This window comes from Sus scrofa, chromosome X (assembly GCF_000003025.6).
Source record: "Sus scrofa isolate TJ Tabasco breed Duroc chromosome X, Sscrofa11.1, whole genome shotgun sequence".
Lineage (NCBI taxonomy): Eukaryota > Metazoa > Chordata > Mammalia > Artiodactyla > Suidae > Sus > Sus scrofa.
The window spans coordinates 90822828-90835092 of record NC_010461.5 but is presented as its reverse complement, the minus strand read 5'-3'; the positions used below and the strand labels follow the sequence as shown (position 1 = coordinate 90835092).

At 44.5% G+C, this 12265-nt stretch overlaps 1 protein-coding gene across 10 annotated transcripts in view; it reads left to right on the top strand.

Annotated features, from left to right (window-relative positions):
* Nucleotides 7877-12265, top strand: part of CHRDL1 (chordin like 1) — a 123795-nt gene continuing 119406 nt past the window's right edge. For 2 of the 10 annotated variants that reach the window (XM_013986327.2, XM_005673812.3), the window contains exon 1: nt 8145-8560. In XM_013986327.2, coding sequence (XP_013841781.1) covers nt 8409-8560 — 152 coding nt within the window. In that variant the 5' untranslated portion in view covers nt 8145-8408. Of the gene's footprint in view, nt 8006-8142; nt 8561-8599; nt 8619-12265 lie in introns of those variants that run through there. The other 8 variants (XM_005673818.3, XM_005673817.3, XM_005673815.3 and 5 more) reach the window with 8 other exon arrangements.

The following is a 12265-nucleotide window of genomic DNA, read 5'->3' as shown; positions in this document are numbered from 1 at the left end:
TTTCCTTGAGACCCAAAAGAACAGGGATTTCAGAAATGAGACTATCCAGGTGGCTTCTCATGATTCTTCTCTGGCTTGTGTCCTGTTTTCCAGTCCACGTGCCATGAGACTGGAGAAGAGGGTGTTAGGCCCAAATCTGCATCTAACAGTCTATGATGTGCTCCTGGTACCATGACCATACCTGGTGCTGATGCACCTGTGTGTGAGGAGAAAGTGACTTCCCTTTTGGCATCAGTCTCTTGACTGTTCCACTTGAAGGCATGTTGGCACTCTACTCTCCACCTCACTCCCTGCCTAGAAGAAGCAGGTGGGAAATTGGGCTAATTATTGGTTTTCTCTTCCTGTTTTTATCCCCGGTCTCTTCTAAAGACAGGCAAACTGAAGCTTGAGTTGCTAATAAAGGACTTTACTGAGTGTGGGGTAGCTCTCATATTTGGCTTAAGGAATGGGGGTGTGGAGGGAAAGTGAGAAGGGAAAGAACCAACGGGCACCTACTACATGTCAGGCATGATGCCAGGCCCTCCATATGCATTAATTAGGCCATTGAACCTCCACGGCAGAATTAGTCCCATCCCCTTTTTACATATAAGGAAACAGACTCAGGAAAATTACATGACTTGTTGGGACTCAAACCCAGGGATATTTGATTCTAAAACCATGGTTCTTTTGAGTGTATCATGCTACATCCCTGAGGAGAGCTAGATGCTGTGGTTAAGACAATGAGACGGTCACTTCTGTTGGTTCTGCTAAAGAATAATAGTGGAGAGTCCCACTGCCTAGATTTGGAGTAAAGGCAAAGTTTATGAAACTGTGAGAACTGTGGGGACCTTGAGGTCCTATAGTAAGCTGTCTAAGCAAATGCAGCTTAAAGTGATTAAATGCTCTAGAGCAATAGAGCTTCTAGGGAGGCAGTTTCTATTCTGCCATATTGCTTTTTTCTATGCACGGTATATCACTTGGACATATTAGATCACCAGTTTGTTTTTATGATGTCCCTGATTAACAAGTTTTACATACCGTTGTAAGAATGCTTGAAAACATAATTAAACTACTTGAAAAATCCTCAATCAGAAGCCAATTTATTTTATGCTCTGCCCATTTGACTCATTAGTGGTAATTGCGGGCATCCTGCAATTTTGAACCAAAGAATACACTCCTTTTCATCTTTAAGTATTTACTATAATCATGCACACTATGATGGCTTTACCTTGATTTTTAAAATAAATGTTCCAGAAATTTTCTAAAAAACAAATCTTGCTTTTTCAGTAGCCTTTATGATAAATCTGGAGGTGTGATCTTTTGAGAAAAGAATCACTTAAAATGCTCCCACAAATATCTTAGATCAGTTAAAAGGAAAATTATTTCTATAAAATACCATTCAGATATAACACAAAACACAAATTAAAAAATACCTTGGGCTATTGTTGTTTGATACGATAACTGAAAGGCATAAATGGAAACTATGGATTAACTAACATTGAACCAGAAAGTCATGGCTTCTATAAACTCTTTATCTGGGATTCTATAAGTTGCTCTTTCTGTTTACTTCTCTGGTTTTCATAAAATGCAAGGAAAAAGAACTGTTTTGACTGGTGGTATCAGTCAGGATTGGGCCACCGTGCTGCAAAAAGAAGCAATCTCCAGATCTCAGAAGCTTAACACACAGAATTTCATTTATCACTTTAGATTTCCAAAATGAGTCTGCTGGGGGTTTTGCTCATCTTAGTCACTCAAAAATTCAGGCTTCATTTCAGGGTATGCATTCAAGGATTTCTACAGCAGTGGCAAGAGAATGGGGCAAATCATGCCCTAGCTCTTAGCTTCCACTTGGAAGTAACATATCCGCTTTGCTAAGATTTCAATGGCCAAAGCAAATCAGATGGTCAGATGGTCATGCTCAACCTCATAGCAGGAAATAGGGCGAAGTTCCACCATGAACCTGAAAGGAAGAAAGATGGAAATATTAGATGAACCACATTAATGGCAGCCAATTCTGTATTCTATCTAGCACTGCCCCCCCCCCTTTTTTTTTTTGCCTTCTTAGGGCCCCACCTGAGGCATATGGAAGTTCCCAGGCTAGGGGTCCTATTGGAGCTGCAGCTGCCGGTCTATGCCACAGTCACAGCAACATCAGATCCAAGCTGCGCCTGGGACCTACACCGCAGCTCACAGCAACACTGGATCCTTAGCCCACTGAGCGAGGCCAGGGATCGAACCTGCATCCTCATGGATACAAGTCAGGTTCATTACTGCTGAGCCACGACAGGAACTCCTGTTCTAGCACTTTTTAGAAACGACTAGCCGGAAGAAAATATAACAAAGACAAAAACTCAATAACAAACAAGAATACCTACAAGTGATAAAGGGGCTCATATTAAATACAGCTTACGGGTCCTAAAAGGTTAACTTCTAAATACTGAGTCAAGTATTTGATCAATATAAACTCAGGATCGGTCTGATAAAAAAGTGAACGTACACCATAACATGCTCCTCATTAATCTTTATGTGACCCGTTATTTTTTGAAAGTTAATCAAAAAACCAGAGTTTTCCAGGTTTAAACGGAATAAAAAGCAGTTAAAGGGCTAAAATTTGTGTTCGCAGAATATTGGTCAGTGTTACTCATTCTGTAGTACCTCCATTTTCACATTCATTTCTGCCACTTTCGACAACAGGAATGGACCTTAAGGACCTTATGCTAAGTGAAATAAGTCAAATAGAGAAAGAGGAATACTGTATAGTCTCACATGTAGAATTGGTTTTCTTTATATATATATAAAAGCACCAACTTGGAAACAGAGAGTAGAATGGGGGTTGCTAGGGTCTGGGGGATGAGGGAAATGGGGAGATATTGGTCAAAGGGCATAAACTTCCAGTTGTAAGATAAATAAATTCTGGGGATTTAATGCACAGCATGTGACTATAGTTAGCATGTAATTAAGTATATAATTTAACTGTATTATATATTTAAAAGTTGCTAAGAGAGTAGATCTTAAAGGTTCTCACCCCTCAAATTGTGAGGTGATGGATGTGTAACTTGGGGTCATCCTTTCGCAGTACATACACATATCAAATCCTCATGTTGTACAGCTTAAACTCACACAATGGTCTATGTCAATTATATCTCAATAAAGCTGCACAAAATAAATAAGCATGTGTGTCCCGCAACACACTGTATATAGGATCGGCACACACCAATCAATTGCATTGATATATAATGGCAAAGAACACTGGAAACCAAAATTAAAAACACCGTAACAGGGAGTTCCCGTCGTGGCTCAGCGGAAGCAAATCTGACTAGTACCCATGAGGACGTAGGTTCAATCCCTGGCCTTGCTCAGTGGGTTAAGGATCCGACATTGCCGTGAGCTGTGGTGTAGGTTGCAGACATGGCTCGGATCTTATATTGCTGTAGCTGTGGTGGAGACTGGCAGCTGTAGCTCCGATTCGACCCCTAGCCTGGGAACCTCCCTATGCTGTGGGTGTGGCCCTTAAAAGACCAAAAAAAAAAAAAAAAAAAAAAAAAACCCAAAACCCACAATCACATTTATGGTTGCTCCGAAGAAAATGAAGCACATAGGTATGAATCTAACAAAACAGGTACAGGATCTATATGCTGAAAACTAGAAAGCACTGGTATATGAAATAACAAAAGACCTACAGAAATGGAGAAATCTATTGAGTTCACGGATTGGAAGTCTCCACACATTAAAAGCTGCCGGTTCTTCTTAAATTGTTCTATAGGTTTAATATGATTCCTATCCAAACCTGAGAAAGGTTTTCTATAGACAGAGATGAGCTTATTCTAAAATTTATTCAGAAAGGTATGGAATCCAGAATAGCCAAAACAATCTAGAGAAGAAGAAGAAAGTAGGAGGGACCATTTTAATTGATGTTAATCCTCCTATATGTCTACAATAATAAAAGCTGGGTGCTGTCGATGGTGGGAGAGACACAGATCAATGAAACAAAAGGGAGAAACCAGAAATAGACTCAAACAATATCCATCTGATGTTTGACCAAGGTGTAAAAGTTCAATGGAGAAGAGATAGTTTTTTAAAAAAGTGAACCTTGATCTCAGTCTCACACCTTACATAAAAATTAACTCGAGGAATTCCTTTGTGGCTCAGTGAGTTGAGGATCTGGCATTGTCAGTGCTGTGGCTCTGGTTAGAGCCATGATGCAGGTTCGATCCCTGGCCTGGGAACTTCCACATGCCATGGGTACAGCAAAACAAAACAAAACAAAAAAACAACTCTAAATGGACCATAGATTTAAATGTAAGACTTAAAACCATGACACTATAAAATATGGAAGAAAAATTTGGATCTAGGGCTAAGCAAAGTTTCTTAGACTTATTGTCAAAAAAAACCCCTAAGAGGAAAAACTGATAAACTGGACCTCATCAAAATTAAAACCTTTTTCTATAAAAGCCTATGGGAAGAAGACGAAAAGACAAGCTACAGTCTGGGGAAAATACTTGCAAAATACGCATGCAACAGAGAATTAGTATCTAGAATATATAACTCCCCAAATTCAACTGTAAGAAAACAATAAGATGTTAAATGAATACTTGAAAAGATGGTAGATATCCTTAGGTATTAAGGAAATGCAACTTAAAACCATAGTGATATATCATTATACCCGTATCAGAATGGCTAAAATAAAAAATAATGACAACAACAAATGCCGACAAGGATGTAGAGAAACTGATCTCTCATTCATTCCTGATGGGAATATAAATATTAGGATAGCCACTCTGAAAAAACATATGGCAGTCCTTACAAAACTAAACATACACTTGCCATACAACCTAGGAACTACACTGTTGGGCATTTATTCCAGAGAAAGGAAAGCTTAAGTTCATGTAAAATCTGTAGACAAATATTCATAGCCCCTCCCTTTATTTGTAACTGCCAAAATCTATAATCAATCTAGATGTCCTGCAATAGATGAGTGGTTAAATAAGCTATAGTACATCCATACCAGGGAATACTACTCAGCAGTAAAAGGAATAAACTCTTTTTTTTTTTTTTTTTTTTTTTGCTATTTCTTGGGCCGCTCCCGCGGCATATGGAGGTTCCCAGGCTAGGGGTCGAATCGGAGCTGTAGCCACCGGCCTATGCCAGAGCCACAGCAAGGTGGTATCCGAGCCTCGTCTTCAACCTACGCCACAGCTCACAGCAACGCCGGATCCTTAACCCACTGAGCAAGGGCAGGGACTGAACCCGCAACTTCATGGTTCCTAGTCGGATTCATTAACCACTGCACCACGACGGGAACTCCCGGAATAAACTCTTGATACTGGAACAACTTGACTGGATCTCCAGAGAATTATGTTGACTGAAAAAAAGCCAATTTCCAAAGGTTACATGAGTTCCTGCTGTGGTGCAGTGGGTTAATAATCCCACTGCAGCAGCGCAGGTCACGGTGGAGGTGCAGGTTCAATCCCTGGCCTGAGAACTTCCATATGCTGCGAGTGCAACCATTAAAAAAAAGTTTACATATGTATGATTCCACGTAATATTCTTTTCGGTTTTTGGCCTCACCCACAGCATGTGGACGTTCCTGCCCCAGGGATTGAACCCATGCCACAGCTTCAACCGAAGCCACAGTAGCGACAACACCCGATCCTAAATCCTCTGAGCCACAAGGGAACTCCATGTAATATTCTTAAATGACAACGTTATAGAGATGGAGAACAGTTTGGAAGTTGCCAGGGAGTAGGAAGATGGGAGAGAAGATGAGTGCGATCATAAAAGAGCATCACTGGAGATCCTTGCGGTGTCAGCATTGTTGACTGTGGTGGTGATTGCATCAACCTACATATGTGATAAAATTTCCTAGAGCTATACGCATAGGCAGATGGGTGCGTATAAATGAATGGAATTAGAATAAGTTGGATGGATTGTATTGATGTCAATTTCCTGTTTGTGAAATATTATGGTTATGCATAATGTTACCACTGGGAATGAAGAGTATTTGAGATCCTTCTGAATTACTTCTTACAATTGCATGGAAATCTATGATTATCTCAAAAGAAATGTTTTTTAAGAATGAGCGTGAGACGATTTATGCTCTAATCCCCATTTAATAGAGAAACATAAGGCATAGAGATAATCATCAGTTTAGCTTGAATAAGACCCAGTAAAAAGTCTAAGTTAGGACCCAAATTGAAGTCCCCAATTCAGAAATCAAGACTGGAACTAACACAGGGACCACCAGCATTTACACTAATGAAGAACCTTTTGGAGAATTCCAGAAGCCCCCTTATATAGTTGCCAAGTGTATAAGCGATCCTGAGCAAAAACTGCCCAGTTGAAAAGAGCCATTTGATCACAATAAATCATTTTAAGCTTTTAAGCCACTAGGTTTTGGGATGGTTTGTTATGCAGAAATCAGAATACTACATCAAGCAAGGGGGAGCTAGTGGTTGTAGCCAAATAGATGAGCCCTTAAATCTCAGTGAGTCTACTGATTTTAAATGCTAGGATCCCTGTTTGTTCTAGGCTGGTCCCTGAAACCCATTTTTCTGAATACTCCCTAAGCATCTTGGGAGTGATGATGGGGATGGGGGGGGGCAGATACAAAGGGAATTGAACAACCAATGCTTGCCCTTGAAGAATTCACAGTGTAGTGAGGCAAACCATCAGTGCATTAAATGGCATGAGAAGAGTTATAAGGCAACAAATCAGCAAGTTCAAACTAATACAGTACAGCACAAATTGAATGCATGTGGTAATGTATGGCTACCCAAGCAGCAGGATGGAGCTAGACATTTTGGGCCCTGAAGGCAACATTTCAGAAAGGGCCCCCTTTTCTTTGTTAACAGTGAAGTAAACATCTCCAGCAATTCAGGGGCTAGTTGGATGATATTAACACTTGTGGAGAAGGAAAAAGGAGGTAATTTCCAGGGACAGTTATTCTTGTTTTAATTTTCCTTTGTTCTCTCTTCATGATTTTTTTTTTTTTTTTTTTTTTTTTTTTGGCAAGCCACAATTTCCCTGTGCATCAATTGCCTCATCTATAGACTGAAGATAACAACCAGAGAGTAGTGGATGGAAAAGTCAGGAAATCTGAACCAGAATCCCAAACTTATCATTTATTAGCTGTGTGACCTTGGATACATCACCTCCCTGGCCCCTCCCTCCATTGGTTTCTTCTGTGACCTGAAGAGGTTGAGCTGAATGGTCCAGAAGGTCTCCCCCCCCCCCCCCCGCCCAACTTTAACACTTGAGGCTATACAGAGATAATTCAGTTTGTTGTGAGAGTTTAAAAAGTAAGGATGATATATATGAAAGTATGTAAGCCATAAAGCGGCATATAGATGTTAGGAATATCAATATCATGCAGGTCCATGTGGAAAAAAAAAGCCCTTGCAGCTCTTCTCTAAATGTAGGGGCTTAAAATATAAATGGGTACCCTCTGTCAAGGCAACACTTTCAGGCCCCTAGAGGATTCTGATAATTCTTTGTAACTAAAGCTCATGGAATAAACACACATTTGGATGAGTCTGTCTCAGGCTCACCAAGCCATCAGCAGCGTTACTGGGAATTCAAGGTTGAGTTCTTGGCCCATCTCAGAGTCCTAGGGACTGCCAAAGCAGGGGTGGGTATGGAGAGAGCCATGGCAAGTTTTCTTCAAGATCCCTAACAGTGGAGGCCCTTTTGGCGGGGCTTAGGAATCTTCTTTGAGGGTGAAAACAGGTTTCTGAGTCGTCCCCTCTCCCTCTAAACAGCACCCCCTCCCCCGCATCTCCATCCTGCCTTTAAGAACACCAACACTTTGTCACTTTCCTAGCAGAGAAGTGGATTTGGGAGACGCCCCAAAATGATAAGCAGCCTGTTAGTGCATATTTTTCGAGGCCAGCTCATCTGGCGTCCCGCGCACCAGTTTAGAACCAGACCGGGTGCACGCACGGAGGCCCGCTGTGCGGGAGGACAGGGGTTGCGGGCTTCCAGCAGGGAAGTCAGAGGGTGGCCGGGGTCTTCAGACGGCGCGCGAACGGTAGGGAGCTCCTAGGTGCATCCAGCGCAGAGGGGGAGGAGGGGCCGGAGAAGATGTGCGGTCCCTTTAAGACCCCAACGCTCGCTTAGCCAGAGGAGGGGGGTGCCGTGGGGGCGCTGCGTGATGGGAAAGTCGCCGGCTGAGCCTCACACTTTCTCCCGATTTCTTAACTTTCGGGTCGGGGGAGCAGGGATAAAGCGGCTGTACCGGAGCGGAGAGGGGGTGCGGGCTTGCAGCGGCTGCGTGCTCGCCGACTTCCCGCCCGCGCCGAGCGGCCGGCCTCTCGGGCCAAGTGGGGAGCGGGCGGCGGGCGGGCAGGTGGCCCCGGGCCGCCGCTCCCGCGCCTTGGCTCTGCCCCCGGGAGCCGAGCGAGCCGCTGCTCCCTCGTGGTGTGAGGGCGGTGATGTTTTTCCTCCCACCCACTTTTGAGTCCCCCCTCCCCCCTCGCGCGCACTCTAGCTCTCGCCACAACCTGCGAGCCCCAGACCTCGGAGGAGCGCCCCGGGGAGCTCGGAGCGCTCGCACGCGTGGAACACGGAGGAGGCCGGTGGCCAGGTCAGTGAGCAGTGCCCGGCGCCCGCTTCCCCTCCCTTCCTTTCCAGCCTTTGCACAGGTGGGCCATCTTCCCCGAGGGCGCCGCGAACTCCCTCGACCTGCCACCCCAACCCGCTCTAAGGTCCAGCTGCCCGCGGCCTGGCTGGAGGTGGGGCCCAGGGCGCCGGACCCGGGGAGGACCGGGGGGTCGGAATTCGAACTCGCCACTCGCCACTCCTGCTCGGCCTGCAGAGCTCCACGCTCTGGAGCTGCGGGGAGGCCACTTTGGTAGCTACCTAACGGGTTCAGCGATTCCTTTGGTGATCCGCGTGTGTCCGGAGCCTTTTTGCTTGCTTGCCGAAGTGCCCTGGACCAGTGGGTGGTTCATACGTGCTAAAGTTAAGGAAGCAGGGCGGGCGGGCGGGCGAGAGGCTCTTCTTTCCTCCGGACATCTGCCTCATTTTCCACCCGGGGACCACTGGGGTCAGAGTTGGAGACGCTAGGCTCCAGGAGCAACGTGGGATTGCCTGAACATAGGGCCTGGGAAGCCTGCCTTCTAATCCCTGCTGGCGCTGCCACTAACTATGAGAATGGGCAGTTGAGGTCTCTGGGTTCCAGGATGCCCATTTTGAAGGTGGAATTGTTGTGGGGAATAAAATGAAATGATAGATAGCAAGGCATCTTGCAAACCCAATGCGAGGCATTGTTTCTCAACCATAGCAGCAAAGAAGGCATCGCGGGGGACTCTGATAAGAGACACCCTTGCCTGAAGGTTTTGGGGGGCAACCCAGCACCAGTGAACCGAGTTTTTCTTGTTGGGTAGAGGTCTGGGAAGAGGATTTTAGCTAGTGGACGTAGGCCTGAGATGCCAGTGTCTTCTTATTGTGTGTCAGAAAGAGAATTGCTACCCTGGGGGCTGTCCCACAGATGATAGTGAATGTGAGATTACAAGGGCAGTGAAGCCTCTCGGGAGGATTAAAGAGACACTGTGGGGCGTGAAGAGCTGGCTGACATGCTCATCCCTTAGCCTTCCTTTGGGAATGTCTCTGGTTCTGTTCTACTCGGGGAGACCTCTTCTGAGAATGAACAGACCCCTGACACTTGGTGGCCCAGAACGCCTTGCAGTTTCAGCTGGGCGAGGAGCCCTTGGTCCCTTTGCTTGATGGAAATGTACTATGTGAAAACTTGTTTCACCGAGGCACCTTAATCGATGTATTTCTTTAGGTTCGGATATGTTTCTGGTGCTCTTATAAAGCCCACTCACCCTCCCTCACTCCGCAGTGTTAGTCCCGGGGTTTTGTTTTCTCGTTGGGGCCTGGATCCCCCCAAAATATGTCAATGGCTACATTTCCGAGTAACCTGTAAAAGAGCCAGTTCAAGTTCAATGGCACAACGGCCTGTGTGAAGCAGACAGAGAGTTAATGCTGAAATAACTCCAGTTAACTGGGTCAAAGTATAATTTGAAAAATTAAGGACAGTTTGGCTCTGTGCAAGTGTAAGAGTCGGCATGTTTGCTGAGCAATGCTTGCTTGTGTTTATTGCTGCAACCCCAACAAATGTCTTGAACTGCCCCCCTCCCTCAAAAGAGAACCTTTAAAGGATAACGAGAGATTGAACAGAGACCTGGAGAGGGTTTATAGTTCTGCACGGAATACAAAGGCAGGACTTGAGGATCTTGTAAATCTGAAGTGATTATTTATAAAGCGATTCCTTCTCTGATGTTCGCCACCACAGCCTGGGAGGCCACGTAGATGACAGGATCGCCAACAGAGATTAATTGCTCTCTAGTCAACAACTTTCTATTTGCTCATACCATTAATCGAGACTCAAGAAAAGCAAAGAAGTTCTAAGAGCCGTTTTCTTGCCAGCTTGAGTTATGAAGCAATCCTACTGTTCACCCAATCACCCAACCATTGTACAAGATAAACAGCCCGGTGGGTTCTTACATGGGGAGACCCGAAAAAGGTGGTTTCGGAAATAGCCTCTGAGATCCATATGTGATTGTGATACATTAGAGTTCAGCGGTTAAAAAAAAAAAAAAGCTTTCTCATTTGGAGGCTTTGGAGGATAAGCTTATTAAAGTAGGCTCAGGAAGAACCTCACAGGGGAGGGTAGCTGTATTAAACTGTTCATGGAAATGATTTGCTTCAAGGGAACCTGGTAGCTTTCAGAGGACAGAGTGACTGAAGTTGGGCCAAAAGCTCACAGAGGGGACCAAGACCTCAGAACCTAGGCCTTCGGAAGGCTAGGAACCTGTCCTCAGAGAATTTTGTCCTTGGGTCGGGAGCAGGGAGGAGGTAGAGAAGGCAGACCAGTGCTGCCTTCTCCTCAATGCTCAATGCTCAATGCTCATTTCTTCTTTGGTTCCGTACTCATAATTTGAAACCGTAGATTTCAAATTATCTGGCCAACTTCACGGCATTGAAAGTAGAGCCGTGGCATCCACGTCATGGCCCAAGGACAATTCAGTTCTCCAGATTGAGCATCTGGCATTCTGTCCAGCTCTCCATCCTCAATATTTAGGTTGGACCCTCCGAAAAGACCGATGCGCTCCGTTCTCATTCCAGGTTAACCCCAGGTTGAAATATGTTTCTCGAATTATTTAAATCTTTTCGAATCACCCATTGGAAGAGTCCTACCAGCTCTAAAGTCTATGGAAATGACCCGTGGCCGGTATGAGTTCTAGCAAACCGTCTGTGTTTTAAGGCTCAAAAGGTTTAAGATTTCCACTCCTTAGACTGGAAGTGCAAGTCTCATGTTTTCAAGAATTGTAGTTGCTTTCTGGATGGTCTTTTGCATGGTGATGCAATGTGAACACACTACCTATTTAAATTTGCCTAATAGCTTTTTAAAAAGGGCCCATTTTAGGAGTTCCCATTGTGGCTCAGTGGAAACGACTCTGACTTGTATCCCTGAGGGTGCAGGTTTGATCCCTGGCCTCAATCAGTGGGTTAAGGATCTGGTGTCACTGTGAGCTGTGGTGTAGATCTCAGACCCGGCTTGGATCTGGCATAGGCCAATGGCTACGGCTCTGATTCGACCCCTAGCCTGGGAACCTCCATATGCTGTGAGTACAGCCCTAAAAAGACAAAAGACAAAAAAAAAAAAAAAATGGGCCCATTTTCAATTTCCATTTCCTTAGGCGCTTCATGTGAGAGGAACATGTCTGAACCATTCAGGTGTTTAAATTGCATGTATTTGCTAATTACATCTATCTTTTCCAACATTAAGTAGCCAAACTGAAGATCCTTATGGATTTCATAGGAGACCCAGGAGAAACATCGATCAGCTTGTGCCTCATCCCTGAAGCATGCAAATAACGGTAGTCTCGAAGCTAAGATCAGTTAACTTTCATTTCAGAAATTGTTTGGGTCACTGCCTATTATTTTTATCGTGTTTGCCAAAGTAGCCGTTTTGCAAACCCCAGTTTCCCTTTTCTCCCAAAGAAAATCTCTTGAGAAATCAACTTTAATTCCCTTTGAAACGAGGATTTCAAAATTTATTTTTATTTTCCTAGGACTTGTCTGTAAGGATTTTACCCTTAGTATTGGATAGGAATGTATGTTCATGTGCTTGAATTTCCCCCCACAATCTTTGCAGGACAGGAGAGGCAAGTTCTCTTTCTTAGCAGGAAAACAATGCTTACACTTATGTAAATTCTCCAGCATCCCCCCCCCACTGCAAGTTCCAGAGGATCTGTTTTTAAGTCTTTTTTTTTTTTCTGCT